The 23,330-nt window shown below is 40.6% G+C and overlaps 1 protein-coding gene across 6 annotated transcripts in view; it reads left to right on the top strand.

The window, feature by feature from the left end:
* Nucleotides 1-23,330, top strand: part of vps13b (vacuolar protein sorting 13 homolog B) — a 396,480-nt gene that overhangs the window by 91,681 nt on the left and 281,469 nt on the right. For all 6 annotated transcript variants that reach the window (XM_084725927.1, XM_084725925.1, XM_084725926.1 and 3 more), the window contains exons 18-19: nucleotides 6,557-6,691; nucleotides 7,909-8,088. In XM_084725927.1, the coding sequence (XP_084582053.1) occupies nucleotides 6,557-6,691; nucleotides 7,909-8,088 (315 nt within the window). The remainder of the gene's footprint in view (nucleotides 1-6,556; nucleotides 6,692-7,908; nucleotides 8,089-23,330) is intronic.

Below are 23,330 nucleotides of genomic sequence, written 5' to 3'. Positions count from 1 at the left end.
TTCCCTCTTTCACCATCTTCCAAACCTCACTGCCTAGGCCCATTAGTGTTGGTCAAATTGCTTCCGCATGAAGACTCCTTAATTGTGGTAATTCGGTGGCAGAGAGAACCAAGGTTTCAATGTGCGGAGAACATGTGTCACTGCTTTAGTGGGCAGACAGAAAGGCAGGCAGCACCTGGAGGGGATGGTAATCATGGAAATTAGACCCCCAGCCTCCGCTACCATCAGCACTTATACCCCATCACTGTCTTTATACTTCGACCCTTACAGGCAGCGCGTACCACTTGCGTACCCCCCAACCACCACCACCACTCTAACTTCGTCCCTGTGTTGGAAGCAGCATGACTAGGCTACCTCATAGGGAGAAGCATTTTTTCTCTGTGGGTGTGTTGGCACTTCATTGCTTGCCTTTTTTATTCTGTCTGTCCATTTAACGGTATTGTGTGGGTTCTTTAATTAAAAATCTTTCCTCTGGATATGCACAGTACTAGTCAAAGTTTTGGCACACTTTAGATTAACAGTTTTCAAGTTTTTTTTTTCATAAGAAATGGTTCAGATTACTCCAACAGTGTACAAAGCTGACACCAAAGCAAAAGGTGACTATTTTGAAGAATTTAACATATCAGAGCAAACATTTTTTGCACACTTGTAGGACAACAGGTGTGTAGGTGAAAACCGTGGGTCAGCGATAAAAAGCAAAAACACTCTGGTACACTGTCTTCTGTGTTTGCAATCAAAGAATTAATAACAACATTATTAAATCTTTTAAATCTTCTTTTCTTTTAGTCTTCAAGAATCTAAAATATAAAACACATTTCACCATGTTTTCACTTTTTTTGCTTACTGCTTAATTTCATATTATTCCATATTTCATAGTTTTGATGTATTCAGTATTAATCCATAATGTAGAACAGTAATAGATATAATGAGAAATATTCAATACAAAGCTGTATCTAAACTTTGATACTGTTGGTATAGAAGAGGTTTTTAAAGTACAAGAATAACCCAAACGCTGGCAGTGAGTATGTCTTATTATTTACAGTAGTCCATGTAAAAGCCACAAAAAGTTAAGACACCAAATTTACTGTAACTGCTTTCATTTAATGACTGTAGGCTGATTTACTATTTGTGTCAGTTGCTGGTAGAAAGTAGCAAAATGTTTTCTTATGAAAATGTCACAAACTCTCTTCAGGGAACTAATTATAAACATTCAGAGCATCTCTAGAGTTACTTTTATGATACTTTAGTCTCAGCTATCCAAATAATCATTTTCTGGTAGATGAGATTTTCCTGAAAGGGATGAGTCTCCCCTGCAGACTTGCGTTCGCTCAGTGCCAAAGCTGCTCTCCCCTCAACTTTAACGGCAGGACAAACCACTACTGGTTCACCTTGTCTGTTTTCCTGTCCCACTCTCTCTGCATGTGTCTGTATTTTTGCTGTGTGTCAGTACTGGGCAAAGTGCCAGCAGACCTCCTGCTCCTACTTACTGCTTCTACTTCAGCCCCTCCTGACTTAGGAGAGACAGTTATTGTTTCTGCATCAGCACTTAATGGCTCAGCTGGCTGCTTTCGGTCTACCCAACTTGTCTATGTCTACCTCTTTTTCTGTCAGCCCCCCTAGCTGTTGTGGGCCTGTTGCCAAACTTGGAGCTTTTAGTACTTTAGGTTCTCTTTCCCTCTCTGTCTACCTGCCCATTAGGGTTTGGCGATACTGTACATCCTCTTGTCAGCTAATCGTCATCTCATATAAACTGATCCCTAATGCATTAATATGTTGACATTAACTCACCACACATGACTTAAATGTGTGATGTGTATGAGGAGTGGATGTGAAACTTGGATCAAAACAAAACTTACATTAGTATTTTGGCACAGGTCAGAGTCTGTATGTGCTGTACAGTCTTCTCCTTCCATATCCTTTCCATACCTGCTTCAGCCTTCTTGTTTAGTCTTCCAATATGCATCAACCAAAGAGTTAACACATAGTGTTCATTCTTCACCCACAGTGTTCATTCCTCACCTCTAGAAGTAGAGACAGTTACCAGTGCAGCTCTTAATGGGACTCCTCTGGATGTTTTCTAAAATTATATAACATACATTAAAAAAATATTCCTTCCCATTCTGCCTTCCCATTTCAGTGTTCCCATGTGAATGGCTGCTGATTGGCTCAAAAAATATTTCTAGAACGTTAGAAATCAAAATTGCTTAGTATTTCTGTGGCATTATCACAAGTGTTTTGTGAATGTAGGCTAAACACTGTGCTTTTTGTTTTAAAACGCAGATCTGCCTGGTCAAGCATTATAGGCAGATAACTTTCCCATACCATTCCTTAAAGCAATGAGAGCAGGACATGTTGGAATGTGTAGAACATGGCTTTCAAGTCTGCAGATGTCCTGCACACATACATGCACACAGACATACTGAGACATATGCACGCCAACTATTGAGGTATGCAGAAAGCAAAAAAAGCAGCCTCCACATCTCATACTGCCCCATCAGTGTGTGCTTTCTCTGCTTTTTTGACTTTTTTTTTTTTTTTTTTTTTACTGACAATCCATCTTTGCTTCCCTTCATGTTTTCCACACTCTCCTCAGCGTTAAGGATGGCAAATCCAGCTGCCCATGGCTGCCCTCACAGTGTTTGATGGAGTGCTGTAGCCTCTGGCCCCTAGCTGTGTGTTTATGTACTTCTTGCACCTGCCCTTGCTTGAAGAGTAACAGCACCGCACACGTTCACTCACTCAGTCACACACAAAGACACGGAAACGCACACGTGTGGCCGTAATACACACACTAATGTATCTTACATACATAAACCAAACTGAATACCGCTGTTAAGTCGACAAACTACCAACCACTGTGCTTTTCCTCTTCCTGTGTACCCTGCTTTTTTATAGTCTAACAGCTGGACAAAACATTGTCCAGAGCCCCCCCACGCAACAAGCACCACCCCAGCAGGTGCACCGTGCCCTTTAGGACATCTACGTGGGCAAAGGGGGATATGTTATAGTGATACCCCTTGTGCCATTTATCAAAGAGCAAATAGTGGAGGGAATGGCCCCTGTCATGTTCCAGATTTACTTGCTCTTTTAACATCTCCATCTTTTCCTGAAAGAATGAAGGACTCAAGGGAACAATCAGTCTGTGTGGAGGCTTACTCATCGCTGTGGCAATCATTTTTCTTTTCATACTGAAAAAGAACAAATGGTCACTGGATCTGGATATCCATTCTATACAGTGGTCTGGTATTTTAGGATAGATGGGTCATGTGTTTTTAGGTTCACCGAGACACACTCAATAATTTAGCCAAATGCCTGGTGCAATCCTTTAATGGTATGCTATATTGTTTCCAGAGGAAAGCCTAGCTTTATGTAGTGCCTGTGTCAGTCTCTATCTTTCCCTTTGGTACTGGATTATATCAAATATCCCAAATGTGTTGTGTGTGTACATGTGTGTATCAGTGTGTGCATATATGTGCATGAGCTTACATGCGTCTCTAATACTGATCAGTATAGTAACTAAACTCTGTTACCTGGTTTATTCTCTGTTCTGGGTTCTTGTTTTTGGATAAGATGATGTCTAAGCTCATCTAAAACACTGAGGAAAACCAGATTAAAACAAAAAAAAGCTACTTTAACAGTTTTTATACTAAACCAATGGCTTATTTTCATGTTGACTGAGTTCATCAAGATGAAAATTTTTCTCTCCTCTATGCTTGCATGTTCTCACAATTGACATGCAAGTGGGAAAGAAAGACAAAATAACTAAACTATCTTTGTGGTCTTGATTCTTAAAAATGCCACTGGCTTGAGACAGAACCTGACATTTGTTTACAGTAATTATATAATTTATATGTTGGGTATCATCAGGTACTTAGAAATACAGGGATACTCATGGATGTAACATTCTGTATAGCTCTGTTAATGGAATCTGGCCTCAACATTAAGATATCATTTGCTTGTTTGGGTTCTGGGATGAAATGATAGACTTAGACCAGCTCCACACTAACATCTTTCCCACAGACAGAGGAAGCTGATGGAGAAGCAGGTAACCGAAGCCACAGAGAGACATGCCACACTGCTCCGTTTGACCTGCAGATATATTAAGTAGCACGCAGGGAGACAGAGGGAGGTTTATTAACGTTCCATCTTCCATCTGGGCTGATGGAGGGCCTCTCAGACAGCAGGTGAAGAGGTTGCTGGGTAATTTGTCTGAGAGAGGGAGAGGAGGGAAGTCGGTGGTTAGGGATTTTAGCAATTGCCAGTAATTCCCCTGGTTAAATGTGCTGTGTGTATATGTGTGTACTTGAATCCAGCCCATATCCACACTGCCTGCTGTTTATCATTAAAACTACCTTTTAACGATTAGTTGATTGGCATAAACAAGTGCAAACAAAAACATGATCATTTTCATGTAAAACAAACTAAGTTATCTTTGTTTATGTAGCATCCAGGTTTTGGACCAGTAGTAATTAGACTGAACGCACAGAGATAAGGAGTAGCAGAAAGGTGTGGAGTACAAAGAATTTTGAGGAGAAACAGGTAGAAGAATTGTATTATACAAAATGTAAGACAAAAAGTCATTGGGAAGTGGATGTAGATGAAAGAACAGCTTGTTCCTGGTAGCTTCAGGAGCTGCTGCCAAATAATGACCTGTTGTGCTTTCATAGCCTCTCTGGTAGCACTGCTCATCTGTGCCTTATTAATACAAAACCTTTTCACTCACCGGTAGGCAATAAATCCTGCGTATCCAATCCATCTGTTTCATTTGTTTTTCATCAATTTTTATGTATTTATGTTTATATTTAACATTTTTTTTCTTTTGAGTTTCGCTTTTCTGCTTGTTCTGCCTCTCTGACTTGTTGATCTTAGAGTCAGTGGGCCAGTGTTTGACAGAGAAAGCCCCACCGCGTTGTAAACTCAGTCAGAAAGTGCTGTGGACACTTGTAGGAAATGAAGTGCTATCACTGTAAGAGGGGATTATTGTGAGAAGTAAAGCCTTATTGGAACAGGTGATGTAAGAATTTAATGTGATTCCCTCGGACAGATCCAGCTCACTGGAAGAATGTAGCATGTGATGGATGGATCCTCCTCTCCTCTCTCAACAGGCGGTTTGGCACAGAACTCCCTAAACTCTACAGTATCTTTTAGCCATCCAGCTATTTCTCCCCCCTCCTCCTGTTATGTGTTTGAAATAGCCTCTCACCATAGAAATAACATTGACATATCATAATGGCAAGTGTGTAATCCCCCCCTCACTCCTTACCACAGTGCAAACTGTTTCATTTTGGAAAGATGGCAGATGGAAGGTTCTTCCACACTAGGCTGCCATTAAGAGAAATAATCATAGAGTGAAGAGCACACGAGGCTCCTGTGATGTAATGCTAGTGTTAGGTGAGTTGTAGTTGACACTAAGCTGGATACTGGTGTGACTGTATTGGATATTGTTTTGGAAAGATATATCCTTTATATTGGCCTGTTACTCATATCCCTAATAGTCCCTGTTATTTAACCTAAAACATTCAAGTCATTCAACTCACTAGATTTACTGGGAACTTGTAAAACAGTTAGAACAAGCACTTAACAATTTAAGGGGTTTTATCTCTTTTAATATCCTTCCGAAGCACCTGTTTAAAACAATATGGCTGTGATGTCGGGACTTTGCTGTAGTGTATCCAAATTCCCATCAGTGTATTGTAAATGTTTTCACAGGAAACTCTATAAATCCAGGGGGTTGGGTGATATGGCCCAAAAATAATATCACGATATACAGTGTATTTCTGCAATATAGCAAAATACTGAAAAATGTTTTTGGTTTAGAACTCACAATAGTTGATGAGCTTTCCTCTTGGGATTTTTGCCTCTGTTTGAGTTGATGAAATGTGTTTATTGTATCTCCCTTTTTTATTTCTTTGCACATCTGGTCTTTTGTAACGAAACCACTTCCACACTGCTGAGTTCGTTCACATTTTTGGAACTAATTCCTCTACTCTGGAGCCGGTAGAAATGTGTTGGTTGATCCATAGGGACCAGGGACCAACTACATTCCATTTCACCAATATATTATGTCAAGTCAGAATATTGCCAATATGATTTTTTAAAAATCGTATTAAATCATGTTAAAATCTGGCACACTCCTACTCAGGACTCAAGTCAGGTACAATTAAATATTTACAATACATTATAGTGAAATGTGTTGGCAGGACTCCTCACTTATGTTTTAACACATTTTTGCATCTTACAATCAGTAATGTTCAAATGTGTTTTATTTGACATATTTATCATGGTATAGAAACACAACAACATATTTACCTTGGAAACAGAGGCCACCACTACTGTCCATGCCAGAGCTGATATAAACGCAGCACACTCTGCCTGGTGTTGGGGATATCTGTGTTTAAGAGCACCTGGTTTCTCAGAACTTTGGGAGAGACAGAGGGGTCAAGAACAATTAAAGGCCAATCAAGTGTTTAACGAAGCCACGGCAGCGGTGTTAAAACCTGCTGGACTGCACTTCATTTTCACTTTTTTTTTCTTTTTCTTTTTTTTTTTTTATTAGGTGTGAAATCTCCGGGCCCGTCACCGACTCTCGAGGGCTCGGTCCAGAACCTGGAGCTGAAGTTCTGCAGCCGTGCGACGGTGAAATGTGCCTCGGGAACCGTGGGAGCTGTAAAAGTGTGCGCCAGGACCCCAGGTGTGTGCAGCTGTGCCCTGTTAAAACTTTACTGCCTGTGTAGGAGCGAGAGAGTGAGACCGACTAGACTCTTCTTTTACTTTCTTTAACTTATACATTTACACACTCCACTTTCCTTCTTCCTCTCTTTCTCCTGTTCAGTCTTTATCTTGATTTTTTTCCAGCCATGTGATTCAGTTGCTGTTTTCTCCTGGGGCGCTGTCATTGGGCTCTGGCCATGTCTTTGATGGCAAGGATGTTATTGGAGCTAGTGTCATAGCACGAGTTCACAAGGTCAAGCTGCACACATGATGTCAGGCAGATTATAAGATCTATCACAGCTGTCAATATAGAAATACAAAGATAAAAAGCATGTGCAATTAATTTTATTTCAAAATTAACATCTATAGGGGATAAATAAAATAATGAACACATAAATCAAGGTCACAACCCAGTTTACTTTATGCGTCTGTCATATTGTTGTAGGTCAGTTTTACCTTGTGACTGATGTTCCATTTGTAAATACATTTTGTTTTTTTTGACAAATTTGTTATGACTTTGAGGACAGTTTCTGCCATCCTTTAACATTCAGTTTACTTTATTACTTTATTTTTAAAACCCTAAATCCATAATCTCTTTATTAATTGAGTTTCACCACTTTATTGCTTTCTTTTTAGCATTGAAAATATCTTTAAAGGACCAGTGTGTAGGATTTAGTGGCATCCAGTGGGCAGCTTGCAGCCAACATTTCCCAACATGTCGCCTCACCCTCCCGTTCATAGCGTGCAAGAAAACCTATGGGGCCACGGAACTCACCAATAATGCAAAAGTCTAGAGTATCTTGAGTATCTAAAGCCAGTATTTGTTTTTTCCTTTTGGGGTCTCTGTAGAAACATGGTAATGCGACATGGTGGCCTCCATGTAAGAGGACACTGCCCTCTGTAGACATAAAGGGCTCATACTTGAGTAGCAAAAACACAGCAGTTCTGATCTTAAGGTGATTGTACACTAATGAAAACTTCTGCCAATAAACCCCATAAGTCTTACACATTGGACCATTAACTTGAGTCACAAAATCATTCAAATAAAAGGAATCTTTTCTGTAATCTGTGAAGCATTCAAGACAAGCTCTTTATTTTATAATTTTTGTCCTCTTGGCTGCATTATTAAAGAAGACATTCTTTTTTTGTATGTGATTTTTGTAATATACGAATTAGCCTTTAACTCTTTTCTCTTAGGTCCGGGGGAGGGGGTTAAGGAGAAGTTGGTTCCTCTGATTCAGGGCCCATCTGACACCAAAGAACTCCATATGAGCCGCTGGCTTAATGAGATCCGCAAGCCTGAATCTTTGCTGGCCCCTGACCTGCTGGCGTTCTCTGTCCAGGTCCCGCAGCAAGGAGACGACTGTAGGAACTCAGGTAGGACCTTTCGAAATGTCCGTACATTACACTGTTTCCTCTTCTCTCCTCTCCTCTACTTCCATCTAACAAAGAACAGCACTCTGCGTACAACTTCGTCCTCAACCTGTGTCCAAATCACAAATCACCATCCTGTGTTGATATATCAGTTTTTTAGCTCATTTTCCGGTCGTGGTTGTGGTGTTTGGACTTGTTACAGGCACTGGTAGTCCATATTCCATCTCAATTATTGGTGATCTAATGCAAGAGTCTCAGTTTGTTTAGGTCGTCATATTTTCCTTTCTCCCATAATGTCACGCAATGCCCCTTTTCAGCTATTTGTTTAGTAAAGCCGATAAGTGTTTTCCACTCCAGTATCCTTGAGGCAGGGTTGGCAACTCCTCGTCTCTTTACAGGCAGTATGAGTTCTCTAAACAGCAGTTAGTCTCTGTCAGCGCTGGGCTGAGCTGGCTAACAACAGCTAACCACTCGAGGATTGCTGTTGAAGGCTGCGCTGATGTCAGGTTGCAGTTTTTGATTGCGTCCTTAGACCACAGATTATATTTCTGGTGTCAGTGCGAGAGTGTGTGGGTATTTGCGTGTGTGCTTAGAAGGAGGCTGTGGGATTATTCAGTAGCCCTTCCAAAAGACTAAAAATGTAATTCAGATTCCAGAGCTCAAAGTGCTGTAGTGCTTGATTTAGTAAGTTGGATATTTAATGACTCCAACTCTGTGCGTCTCATGTATCTACAGCAGTAGCCAGGTATGTCCTCATCTATACAGCCTGGTCTCCAGTGTTCTTTCAAGTAGAAATGGCTCCTGTGATGCTTTCTTCTGTGAATGAGGCCATGAATATCAGTATGTCATCACTAACCTTTCCTCCCCACCTGCAACTGTAACTACTTCTCCTATTGAGCAGCTCTGCTGGTCTCCCAGGGAAGATTGAAACTTTACTTACTTGACAGTCTCTCTTATGTCATGGTCTTCAATTGCTCCCAAGTCTCTAAAAGCCCACAAAAGGTGAGTGTCAAAGTACACTCTCGGCTGTTATCCTCCTCCTGCCCAACAGCAGATACAAGAGAAGCCTGGGGTGACAGTGTAAAACAATACACCTCCAGTATTTGTTTTCAGAGTTGTCTACAGAGTCACAACTGTACATCACTTTTAATACAGGGCTGCAGAGATTCATCTTGTGGCCTTGACTTACACAAACCCCCAAACCGGACCCTGAATCATATCAGGCCCCTAAGCCTTAAACATGTCAGCACTGAGATGGTGATAGAGCTGACCTCAGGTGGTTTCAGACTGTGAGGAGAAGATACAGCTGTAGCTCAGGGTGTAGTGAAGTAAGAAGATAAGTGTGGTTTAGAGACATTGGATTTGGGAGGTCATCCCAAACCAGGAATTCCATTGCTGCTTGAATGTCACCCAGTCAATCACTGTCCCATTGCTAGTGAATAAAGCGCCAAGACACTGCTATAAATTGAAAATGTAAGGCAGGGAAAATCTTACATTTCATAGGCAACTCACGGTTTGATAAATGTGAGGACAGCCATTGAATAAAGTTGCAATGACATAAGAGTAGATTTTACATGCAACGCTGTATTTCTGACAAGGAGATGTTCCACCCTTTACAGCCTCACAGACATAGATAGATATTTTTAGGAACTCTGCTAAGTTCTATTTAGTGCACAGCCTCAAACTATTACTTTGATTTAGAGAGCATATTATTTCAGCAAAGCAATGGCTCATAAAGACAGTACATATTTTTAAATATTAAAACCTGATCTGAACACAAACCAGAGAACCAAAAGGAAGCGAAATGAGGGGGAGAGAGAAAGAAGATGAAGGTGAAAGTGGTGGTGGGGGGCTGACTCCCAGAAGCACTGGATATATCTCCAGCAGATGTGGAACAGTGGAGGCCTGCACTCCTTCTCATCACTGCCTCAATACTCTCCTCTTTTTTTCCTCTTCTTCTGTGTTTAATGTTCTTTGTTTCTTGCTTGCTTTCTTTGTCGCTCTGCTGACATCTCCTTTTTGTCTTTCAACCTTTTTGGTTTCTTTTAATCTCACATCTAGAATCCTCTTGCATGCATCTCTGTCCCTTTGTTTCGTAGAAGTCTGACAAAAGATTAATTTCTCATTGGCTGGTGGTAGGTACAAAGGAATAAACCTTAATGAATGAAACCAATTTGAACTGAACACGCACGCACGCACACACACACACACACACACACACACACACACACACACACACACACAGTATTTCTGCCAGAAATCTTGCTTTTATCTGCAGTATACCTGTCAATACAGTCAAAGCTGGAGACAGCCCTGTGCCTTAATAGTAACAGTTTCCCCAGACTTGAACATTTGTGTGTGTGTGTGTGTGTGTGTGTGTGTGTGTGTGTTGTGTCAAACATGCTGCTGAAGGAAGAGCCTGCGAAATTAGTGTACGTGAGTGTGCACACAGGCATTTTTTGGTGTCTACTTATAGGTCTGTGTTTTGTATGGTGGTCAGGCTTACATCAAAGCTTTTTGGTCAGTCCACATGTCCCATGTCCCCGCTGTCATCCAGAGGGTGACTGGGAGCCTGTTAGAGCAGTGTTAATGGAATGATGGATGCAACGCCTCATTCAGCCAGAGATGAAAGGTGGAGTAGCACCACTCTAAATGAGCTTCACCCTTTACTCCCATAGGAGCAACTTAGAGGCTCAACATTTTGTGATCATGACATTTCTGAATTGTCGGAGCACTTGGCCTTGGCATCAAACACATTTTATTCGTCCCATGTGGCTCTGTTGATTCCATTTAGCAAATTCTTAAAGCGTGATCATTATACATCGAGCGTAGGACTCGGCTAGGGGCGTAAGAGGAAAGCTAACTCCTTACACCATAGACATACTGAAAACATTAAGATATAATGAGCCACAATCAACTTTTATATTCTATTTTACATTTGAGTAGTCGCTTCTGGTTTGTTGTAAGGATGCAACGCAAAGCACAGCAGTCCTGTGGGATCTGTCCGCCCAATTCTCAAAGCATAATATTTGTTTAAGGAAGAAAGAGGGAGCTTATTGGTAATCGACAGCAAGCTACCAGCATGTAGTCACTGAAGTGTTGCCATGGAGCTCTATGTGTGTGTGTGTGTGTGTGTGTGTGTGTGTGTGTGTATACATATACATATATATATATGTGTATATACATATACATATATATATATATATATGTGTATATACATATACATATACGTATATATATGTAGAGAGAGAGATATATAGATACAGAGATATAGATAAATGTATATACACACACACACACACCTTATTTTCATGCTTTGGTGTGTGTGATTGACTGCAGTTGATTAGAAGCTGAGAGAAGCCTTGCCTTCAGTGTTTCCCCACTGGTCATGTATGTGTGATCTCTGTGTTGTCTCATTTCTTAGAGGTTGTGACAGGCCCTGGAAATTGCCAGTACTTTTCTTATGGATCCTTTAATTCATCCCAGAAGCCATTTCCTCCATGTCTTACATTTTCTCTTTTTTAGAGCTCAGAGCGACCCATATCTCTGAGGTCACTTCTGATACCATATATTTGGTGGAATAGACTAATGGCCAATCACACAAGTCTCCACGCAAGTCCAAAGTACTTTTGTCTTGGCCTCCTTCTATGACACAGTTGTCTGCCTGAAATATTTTTAGAACAAACCTCAAAGCACACTGGGGAATGTTACTTTTCACTGTACTGAAGTAATGATACTTTGAATAATTGAATGCACAGTCCGGCATTTTAATGGCAGCTTTGACACATGTTTTAATCTTCTCGCCGTCTCTCTCGCGCTTTCATGCAAAGTTAATTCACCAGGGAGATAAGCCCCTTTAAATATTGCCAGTGACATCTGTTTTCTGTATAATTGTTTACTAGTGAATTAAAACAAAATTCCAAGTTACTTAGAAAATGAAGAGATTGGGTTGGGTGGCTAGGGGTGGCGGGTTGGAGGGAGTCCCTATACACTTGTAGAACTCCTGCAGATCCAGACTAATGTGTTTTCATTTAACGCAGTTGAGGTTGGAACATTCTAATAAATTAAACACAATTAAAGGCGTGGGTTTGAACGCAGAAGAACTAAGCAGCTCTGCTTTGAAATGTCCTCTTTTATAGATCCAAAGGCGTATAGTAATTTCATATCTTGCAGTTAACCCTTTGCATTACAATGTGACAGTCCCAGATGATTTCTCCTAATTGCGCAATCGTTCCAGATGGACCCAATAGTGATCAGATTTTTTTTTTTTTTTGGCACGGGCAGAGTAGCACAATAGCCAAGTATTCTCCCCTTTTTATTTAAAATTTTCTGTCCTTCTACAAGAACCAAACTGATTCATGCGTGTGCTCTGTTGGTAGAAAATCAATTCCCTTAATAAATATTATTAAAAAACAACATGAGGGATCATGGAGCAAATTAGGAGAAAGCGAGGCAGCTATAGGAAGAGTCAGGCTTGTAGAGCTCAGGCGGTGAGGTAGTTGTTTTGAAATCAAAGCACAGCCAGCAGCAATCCAGGTTGGCAGACTGGATCAGAAGGGCACAGGTTAGTCTTCCACATGGACCCAGCTGAGAGCCAGGGACATGTCATCCTTTACTAGCACGCACTGGGACTGATGCCTGTATTTGTTGACTGGTATTAGAACTATAAATTATTTGAGAACTTAGTCAGAGTAGAGCAGTGCCTTAAAGATCACTAGGACCAGAATTCCTTGGCCATGTCACACAGAGTGACCTTCAGTGTTACACTCAGTGTAAATTATCAGTGCTACTCAAGAGACAACTTGATCATTTTGATCCCTGGACAGTGGCTGGCTGGCTGGCTGACTGACTATCCTCCTTGGCTTGTTCTTGGTCCTGTCACTGCTGATGGATGGGAAAGACTAAGGGGGCCTTGGACGGGGCCAGAGTGAGGGAATAGAGGGCTATAGGGCGTGTGAGGAGCTGGGGTTTATGCTGAACCTCAGGGCGAGCGGCAGCCTGCAGGTGTTCCCCCCACCCTCCACCACCCTGACTTGCACCAGAGGAGGAGGGACCTATGGGTCGGGTGGGCTTTATGATCATAGAGAAGACAAAAAGAGAGAGAGAGAGAGTGAGGGATAGCATGTGTTTTCCCCAGGCACGCCAGCAGCTGCGAGACAATGATTTATGCTTTTCTCAGAACTCTGGGATCTCAAAATGTTACATTTAATCAAGCACACTGAGAGCAGAGCAAATGTTAAAGATGTTCCCTATAAAGCCCTCCAGTTTTGATCTCTTTACCATACCATGGGAGCTGTGGGAATAGGGGAACAAAGTGATCTTTAATCTTAATTTAAACATATTGGAGGGAATTATGAAAGCTACACGGAATTAATCCTTGGAGAATTCCCCAGCGCAGTAATTCTAAACATATTTAGTTCTCTAATAGATATTAAAGCTGTTTTCTCCTCAATTACTGTTTTCATATTAGACAGATGGAAGGAAGACCGTGTTTGTACGGAATTAAGCCCACTCTTCACCACAGAACTACGCTGATAGTATAGTTCATATGCAGTTATTACATCATTGCTGTCAAACGGAAACCTGAATTTCTTATTTGTATGTTTTTTTTTAATGAATCTGCTGTTGGTCACCTTCACCATTTTATTTTGTAATTTTTTAGTTTATTTTATTGCATTTTATTTTATGAAATGACTGCTGTGACTGTTGTATTGTTTGTATTTTGCAGTTGTGCATACACAATTCAAACATTTATTGACTAGATTAATTTATGCCTATCTTTTGCACAGGTCATGCAGTCATGGCTGGCTACTTTTATTTGATTTTATTAAAGAATGAAAGCAGAAGCACATTGAGTTAAAAGGAAAAACAAATTTTATATATACAAAAATTACTGTACACGTCAGATTTTGTATTTAATAAGGACATTTTTTCAATTTTAAAAAAATATTGAAATGAATATTGTATTATCATATTTTTTTGTGTGTATATATATGTTGAGAGAGAGAAAGAGAGGGAGTAAATTATCAAATTATCAAAAAAAGTTGTTTAATTTTTCTTAAGTATCTTTGCTAGTTTATATGGTGAAGCATCCATACAGTCCTGTGCCTGTGTGTGCGTGCGTACTTTCCATAGAGGCCTGTCCACAGCAGTCAGAAACAGGTGGGATAAGACAAAGACTAATGAGAGCAGGTGAGAATGAAGTGCCACCTGACTTTGATCTGACCATCTCATACCAACATGCACGTACACACACACACACACACACACACACACACACACACACACACACACACACACACACACACACACATGCACTCACAGACAAGCATGCACTACTCAGTGAGAGTAGTGCATGCACATCCAAAAGCATGCATACACATAGAAACACTTGCCACACATGCTCTCCTTGCCTCCTTTGTGAAACTGTAGTCTTTGAACGGGTTGCACTGACACCGTAGATGGGGTGTGAATTTTGGGATCTCCCTTGGTAGCCTCCTCCATTACAATCTTTCAAAGGCCTGCCGTACTTTCATATGTCCATCTATCATGCTCTTTTTCCCTCCTTTGCATGTGTTCACTCACTCCATTGAGTGTTAAATCAACAGTCTGGCTTTGTCTCAGGCAGCAGCTTGATGGCTTTAAGCTGCTGGCCTGAACTTTCTCTGGCTGATAGACCCACAGTAGACAAAATGGTCCTAAAGATACATTTATTGTACATCCTTGTGAGAAAACACAAGAGACAATTTTTTAAGCTAATCTCACAAGTGATGTGTGAGCAGCTTTGTAGCTGCTGGAATCTGACCAGAACTCCATTCATAGTGATTTTGAACACCTGGGAGACGCTGTCTGTAATGTATACACACATATATTCCAAGTACAAATACTCCTGGTTTTACAACATACAGATTAAAAGGGGTCTACACATAATTTTAGACTGAAATTGGGTGAATGAAACTAGAGCATAAGAAGTGGTTCCATTGTTTATTTGTTTAAGCACCCTTTAACTTCCTCAACAATCTGTTTAATCTTCAAGGCAGCCACTCTCATCATGTCTCGTCAGTCAGTGTGTGTGAAGCAGAGCAGGTAATGTGGAGATTAGACCCAAGGGAACCCACTCAGTGCTGGCTATTGAGGTCAATCATGGCCCATTACTGGAGCTGTTCATCTGTGAAGTGTTGGGCTACTTAGGCCACTCTCACAGTGCTTAAAGCCTGGCTGGAGTGTGAGGCTGAGGGGCAGGGGGCTGAGATTGGGTACAAGGGGTTAAGGGCTGAGACTAGAGATGGGGTTGTCTTGGAGTGCGACTGGAGCTAAAGCTGCTGCTCAGGCTAGCCTTCACTCTTACATGATATCACAGCTCCCATGCGGCCATTTGGCATTGGTCATTTTACACCCTTGCTGAGAATTTTTCAGTTTATATCAGTTGCAGACTCAAAATGGACAGAGGTTGGGGTTCGTGCTTAGACTGGAGAATAGATGAGAGCAAATGACACTTTAATGATCCCTGTGGGGAAGTTGGTCATAGCAACAGTAAAGTAACAGAATACACCAAACAGAAAATGGAATATAAATAGCACATTGAGAAGTCAGGGAGTGTCAAACATAATACAGCCAACATTACACAAGCAACAAGCAATGTAAACGTTAATCAATGAAAAAAATATGATCATTTATAGCATATTAACAGGTGGTGGTAATAAAGCAGGGACGTTTAATAGCGCTCTGTCTAGGACAAGGCTAAAGCTGCAAGGACCCAGGACTATCTGCAGCTTAGGGGAACACAGTGGTCAACATACAGGCTTTTCTGGTGTTAGCTGTCAGTGTAAGGCATCATGGTGGTGTATAAGTGAGTAAGATAGAGATGAAGATTGAGCCTTTGAATGTAAAGAGAGGTCATTCTGGGTCACTGCTGTTTCACTTCTAAAACTTGTTGTCTAGGTAGGGCAGGGGTGGACGGAAAGAGGGAAGTAATTAGCCTTTTTTACCGTGTGAAAATGTAGACGATATTATCTCATCACTTTCATTAAGATGATCTCTGTAAAGACCTAATGACTGCCTTTATGGCTGTAAGAGGGCCTCTTTCATCACATTTGGTGTGAATTTTCCAGCACTAATGTGGCACACTTTAAAATGCCTTGTATGTGTCAGCTTAAAGTTTGCTTCTACTTTGAAATACTATAACAGAAACAGAAAAAAACAGAAAAAAGCCTGAATGTTTAATGTAAGGCATGTGTGTATGGCTGTGAGGGTATAGATTTTTTCTAACTGTGGTGAAAAAGCAACACATTCCAGCAGGATGGTGGTTTACTGCAACTTGCCAAATTATTGTGTTTTACAGTACTTAATTGAAGAATATTATAATAAGTGTTCATTAGCTCTTTAAAGGAATAGGGCAGTGCATATTGTGTGTGCAGTGTGCAAGCGAGGGATAGAGTGCGAGCAGGCGCAGCAGACTGAGAGTGATCGTACTGCTCATAGTGGAACAGAAATATAACAGCAAGTTGTTGATCTGTCAGTCTGTCAGTCTGTCTTGTCTGTTATATATGAGGTTTGGGATAACAATATAATAATGCAATATGAAAATACAATAATGTTATCTTTGCCTACGATGTCTTTGGCGGTGCCCTTGTATCCGTTTCAGAAGCTTTATAATCCAGCCTTGAACTGCAATGTCTTTTTGTGAGACATAGTGAAATGAAACCATAGTGATGAATCTAACACTGAATTTATTCTGTGATTATTGTCAATTTTTTTGGTGTTGAAAACAGTTGCTGTTGCTGTTAGCTGTCCACTGGCAGTCCTGTGATGTCCTAGGTTGAGTTAGATCTATTAATAGATCCATGTGCTGATCCTAAGTGCACTGTGCAGTTGAATAACATGAGATTGATCCTTCAAAAGAGCTCAACCCTGTGGGGTAATGTGGTAATGTGGTTGTAGTCATAGCCCTGTAGAGGGCTAAGTTATCCCAGGGTTAACTCTTAGCTTAGAATATGCAGTGTGAAAAGCCCTTGTCAAAGCAGCTGTGTGCCAGCTCATATGACTTGATAATGTGAAAATGTTCTATCCTTGTTTCCAATCTCAAAAACATTTTAGGAAATATGTTTTTTTGGGTCAAAAAGTACAGCTTAGCCCCAATGGAACACAGAATAGCTGCACATTAACGTTTGGCAAAAGATGAGCATCTCATTTAATGTTGAGATTTTGTTTTCTATTCAAATGGAGACGACACCCAAAGTCATTTTTTTTCCACGACGTTCCCTTCATTTTACGTTCTCTTCTTTGTGTGGGTGGGGGAGATGCTTGCCCCTGGTTACTCAGCAGCTGGAAAATAGTGATCTAGCTTGTCAGCTACTGGGTGTAATGTAATTCCCAGGGCACCCTGATTCATTTCCCACTAAGGTGCAATTCATTTTTAATGTTTGTCAGTGATACATTCAGTGAAGAGCCTAACATAAGTCCACTAAAAAGACCCCCCTCCTCAAGTTCTATACACTCCCATAATTTCAAATTCCCATGTGACTGCAGAGTTATTACAATGAATAATTACAAGTTAAGCTCTTTAGAGAGAGAGGGAGAGAGAGTAAGAGCACAAAGTTTCCCCAAACTCAAAGTACTTTGCCAGCTGTATCCTTAAAATTCTTCATTCATCATCAGTAAGAAAAGAAGAAGAGAAGGAAAGGTAATGAGTGCAGTTTTCACTAGTTTCAAAGCAGTAACACTCCGTGCATGTGGATGTGCTGTGAATGGGAGAGGGCATGCTGACTCTTTGCTAAAGTGGACAGCAGTAATCCCTGGTTCACTGTGTAGCATACAAGGTGTTTACACTTTATCCAGTTCTGGGCTGAAAAGCACGAGTGGAAAGGGTCAATTTAGTTAACCTTATCTAATTGAATGTTGTCACTGGATCAAAGGTCACCACATTCCACACAGTCGGATCAAACATCACACAGCACAATCAAAACAATTGGCTTCCCTGGATCACCTAATCAAGGGCTTGGGGTTTTATTCTCTTAAATTAGAGCGGATAATGTCCAGACTGACTGTAGAGAGCCAGAACTCTGTCTTAAGTAATGCACATTTTAATTAGTTTAGTTAGATATAGTTGTATTGGTACATACTGTGTTTTATGCTGTCCTGACAAGTTTTAAACTGAATTGAATGTAATGCATTTTTATACATTCTGTCTTATATGTTACCTAACAAGTATTCAGTTATATGAAGTAAATGTGCAGCTTTTGATTGATGTAGAAATTAATTAGAGAGCTCTCTTACTCTTTGTCAATGATGATGTTTTTAATACCTTCTTTTTCCATACTTTATGATAAACCATACAGATGTGCTGATGCGACAGGCTGTGGTTGGTTGTCCTGTGATAGAGAATTTTCCTTTCTAATGCCTTCCCAGCTTTGCTGACAGAGATAAACATTAATTTGTGGTGGCTCCCTGTTCATCACACCACTTAGTTTATTAGTGTCACTGTCTGTCTGTGAGCCATGCTTCTGTTTTTCATCTCTCATTATTGCTGTTCCAGCTATGAGTGAGATCAACCACCACCTCCTCACATTATTAGAGGCTGGTTACTGATTCATACCCTGCCAGTCCTAAAGTCACATACAGGCTAACCAGAGTTCAGACAGATGCCGAATCGGCCTAGCAAAGCAGTATTCAGGCGAGTTGGCTGGAGTTCTGTGCCAGTAGCCAAACCAATATGTGTCTCGCCGCTTGAGTGCCCATCAGAAAACACGCGGTGGGCGTGGGAAGGGGATGAGAGCCCATTAGCTTCTTCACAGCTCAGCTGCTGCAGCGCACCTCCTCCCTCGTACCATGCCCTTCCCTCATCTCGTCTCCCATTCCCCCTACGCTCCTCCAACTCTACTCCCCTCATGTTCTGTGCTCTACATGCACTTTCCCAGGCTGCACTGTTGCCCAAATGAGTCTGTGTGCACACAGTGGGCAAAATTTTACTGTGGCAGCACTAGCTCTTCAGAAGAAAGTAAGGGGAAATATTAAAAGTTAGTGGGCTAAGTACAGTCCCACATAAAGCAGCAGTGGTGAGGATGAAGAGATGAAAAAGGGGTTGGGGGAAAGAGGAGCTGAAATGCGAAACAGGGGTGGGAAGGAGTATGTGCTTATGTTTCTTTTGATGCTGATGGGGGGATTATTACTGTAGCGCTGTGTTAAGATGTAATTAATTAAGCTAATTAAGCTAATGGTGGTTATGAAGTTGTGGTGTAGGTTAGAGAGATTTCTCACAATACTCACAGAATAAAAAAAGGCAAAGTAATTAACAGAATCAGCCAGTAGGAACCAGACCCAAGGGGAGGAGGGGGTTCAGTGAGGCTCAGTCAAGAATGGAATGTGACACAACCCACACTAATGTTGAATTCTCCCATATAACTGGCTTATTCTTACACACTCTCATTCACACACACAGAAGACTCTCAATAGTACCAATTACAAGGTCTTTGGCTCTTTTTCAGGGTTGGCTCGTGTTCAGAAACACTGTTGGAGCCAGCAATGAGCACAGTTTAGCATCATCTGTTTCTTAGAGCGAAATACAAAAAGAGAAAAAGCAGGTTATGAAAGGTTTTGTTTGCTGCATATTGTAACCCTCTGTTGTTCAAATTATATTTCCTTCTGTCGTCCAAAACCACAACGATTTGTCCCAGTGACAGACAGACTGAAGAATAGCTTCTCGGAGTCTTCACTCCATCGTCACGTATTTATCCCCTAAATATGGAAGCAGTTCCCCTTCTTTAGAGTTCTGTAATTTTTCTTGTTTTGTATGCAGAGCTCTCATTTGTCTTCAGAGCCCCCTTCAGACCACACAGGCACATCTTTGGTGTCATTTCCCATAAAAGAACTAAGAGTCATGCTGAGATGACTTAAGCATAAGCAGGTTTAACCAGCTCACTACAGTAGAATGATTGGCAGCAGAAATAAAACAGATTTAAAGCAGCAATCTGTAACTCTCTGCATGTTCATAGTACAGCTAAGATGACAAGAGCATGTGTTGGTGCTTGTGTTTCAGCTCGTGGTGGTTAGAATTATCATCGACTGACCAGCTAACATGTAAAGAATATATCTGTCCAGTCATGAAATTTAAAATCCCAGGCTTCAGGTTTGAGTCACATTATAAGGGTTTAGGGTTGAGTGATTGGACGAATATATTGCATATTGACAATAAGCTGAAGCCAATGGTTGTGTTTTTTGGGCGATATTTCTCATATTATTTTTCTAATGTAATGGTCTGTGGATTGACAGCTGTAGCTCTGCAGTGCGTTCTCATCCAGCGGCACAGTACACACTCAGCCAGAACCGAGTGCACTGAGCTGGGTGAGGAGTGAGAGGTAAACAGCTTACAGAGCCAGACTCTTTGCTCCTTTTTCACATGGTGAATTAAGGATTTAATTCGACCAAACCAGAGTTGATGGTTGTTTGAAGAATGGACAGACTACAAAGACAGTTTTGGTGAGTTTGACATATTTCTCTCGCATTTGAAGTGTTTTAAGATGAGTTAATGAGCTAATTTAGCTCGTCTTAGTTCAGTAAAAGAGAGAAGCTTTACTTCAGAAGGCGTACAGTTGTATTTTTCAGTTGAAAACGTAAAATAGGTGTGAGAATGTTTAATTTCTTGACATTTTGTTGTCAAGTTTATTTTGTTCATTGGACGGAGTGAACATGTGCAGTGTACATAACATAGTGAAATAGCTGATTGACACATTGACACATCTCCCAGCTGAGACTCGACAGGACGGAAGGAAGTGGGAATGAGGAATGAATATATCACCAATTGTTGATTGATGGGCTGATGGTGGCTGGGAAATTTTAACATATTATCCAACCCTATAGGAGTTTATAGCCTGCTTGTTTTTTCTTTTCATTGATCAAACTCATGCTCATGTCACTTTCATACTATTTGGCTATCAGCAGTTCAACTGAACAAGCTTTTACTTACAACGATGTCACAGGCCATCTGTCACCCTCAGCTGGAGGATTAGACTGTGTGATTGATGTTTATGGAGCACAGGGTGGATGAGGTGAGACTTTGATAAAATGTCTGTTAATGCTTTATTTTAATCTGCTGAGGATATAATCATATGCTTCCAGAATCCAAATCAAACTTTAAAAAGTTTCATTCAAATTCATCATACACACACATGTTCCAAAACTTTGGCCAGAATTTCTTTTTAGGATTTATAGGAGGACCGAAAGCACGAAATTTGTGTATTTGTGTATTTTAAAATGTCCTAGATTGAAATGAATGATGACATTTCATATTTTTCCTACATTATCTTCATCATCATCGTCTTTGACTTTTGTCACATACTAACCTCTCTATATTTGGAAAGCAAGATGTTATAATTAACTTTCTCAATAATTCACTTCTTTGAATTTCTTGCAGTGTCATTTTAAAAAATTATTACTTTTAGTTTCTGCATTGTATCATCCAGTCCATTTCTTACACAACTGTCAGAAAGTTCATAAGTAAGAAAAATTTGTCAATTAATTTCATTTCCCCTAAAGCTGTTGCTTGTTTAGTTTTTATACTACGGTACTTTTTGAAGACAAATGCTGTACTGTATATTAATCTCTCTACTTATGGCTCCCACTGTGACACTTTTTCCTTTGATGTCTTTGACATTTTCCACAAAGCAGGAGTTGGCTATAACACTGTATGGTGTTGGATTCACATCACAATAATCATTAAGATCGATTATATGAAATACAGAACCATTTAAATTGATGTAAAAGTGTTTGAAATGACTAACATCATACAGCACTGCTCCTTTAATGTCATGCTTATTTAACTTCTGCTTTGCTCTCACTGAAAGTCTCAGTGATGAATGTGATGTATGAATCTCTCTGCATTTGGTTATCCAATATATTGTGATTCACTCTTCTCTAAATGGTTGCAGATTTCATTGCATATTTTCGTTGTAATTTAATTGTTCATGTCACTACATATAAAGTCAAATACAGTTTACACAGAGGCACGCATTATTGGACTTTGTCGTTGTGACCTTTTAACTTTCTACCTAGTCTCATCATTTTTCTTGTTTGGGTGAAAGATGCTGTGAGGTAGTCAGACATTTTTTCTGTACTGTGCTGTACTTTATATGGGTCTGCATGCAAGTTGTAGCTTTATATATTGCAGGCTGCATCGTGTGCGTGACAGAAGGTCTGGCAGTAGATCAACAAGTCATTAAGCAGAGATGCAGTCATTTCTGTTTTTGTTCTTGGTCCCTTTCTTTTGCATTTTTACCTGTTTCATTTTTACCTGTTTGTTATTTTTTTCTGGAAAGGCCTGTAGTCCACAGCACCACAATAGGGTCAAACCTCAAGTTTGTAAAGTGACTTCTGTCTGTAGACATCCACAAAGTAATAGATAGCACATTGAGAAATATGAAGCAAATGATCATAAGAAAAAGACATGGTGTCTCTCCTAACAGAGTTTGAGCCTCCACACACTATGCTGACCTTGCTGTCACAGTGTGACTGAGATGGTTTAGCTCAGTTCTCATCAATAATAGCCAGTGGGAGTGGGTGCTCAGTAGCCTGGTTTATGTCATCCTACCCACTCTGCTCTCCACTGCTGACCCGGGACAGCAGGAGTCAGCCCCTGATGAATGTGAATCAAGAACCACTGCTCCTCCTGTGTTTTTCTCTCTGTTTGTCTGTACAGTGGCTATGCTTACACATTTGCTATTTATATTCCTTTGTGGAATTTATGCAATTTCTTAAGGCAGAAAAGTTTTTGTCAAAAAATCATGCAAAAATTAATAGAAAAACAATTTGAATAAATATTTTTTCTGTCTCTCTCTCACTCTCTCTCTCTCTCTCTCTCTCTCTCCCTCTCACACACACACTCTCTAAACAGACGCAAGATCTTAACAGCCGTGCAGACTTGTAAGTGTTGTTATTTGTTGGTGATTTAGTACATCCTTCTGCACTCAGAGTGGAGGATACAGACCAGGTCCAGATCCCTGTGTTGGGCTGCCCCACTCTGTAACCCCCGTCCTCCTCTCCATCATGGTCTCTGCTCTTTACTTGGGTCAACACACACCTTCACCCTCCCTCTCTAACTCTCTCTCTTCCTGTTTCCTTTAACACCCTCTGTTTATATGCTCTTCTTCTCCCCCAAATCTTAAAAAACAATCCTGGCCCCCAGTTTCTTATCCCCCACCATCTCACCCCACTTAACCTTCATTCACTCTCTGCCAGGTTGGGCAGGTATGTTA

This window comes from Lutjanus erythropterus, chromosome 9 (assembly GCF_056507025.1).
Source record: "Lutjanus erythropterus isolate fLutEry1 chromosome 9, fLutEry1.hap2, whole genome shotgun sequence".
In the NCBI taxonomy this organism is placed as follows: Eukaryota; Metazoa; Chordata; class Actinopteri; order Lutjaniformes; family Lutjanidae; genus Lutjanus; species Lutjanus erythropterus.
This window is presented reverse-complemented; position numbering and strand designations above follow the sequence as displayed.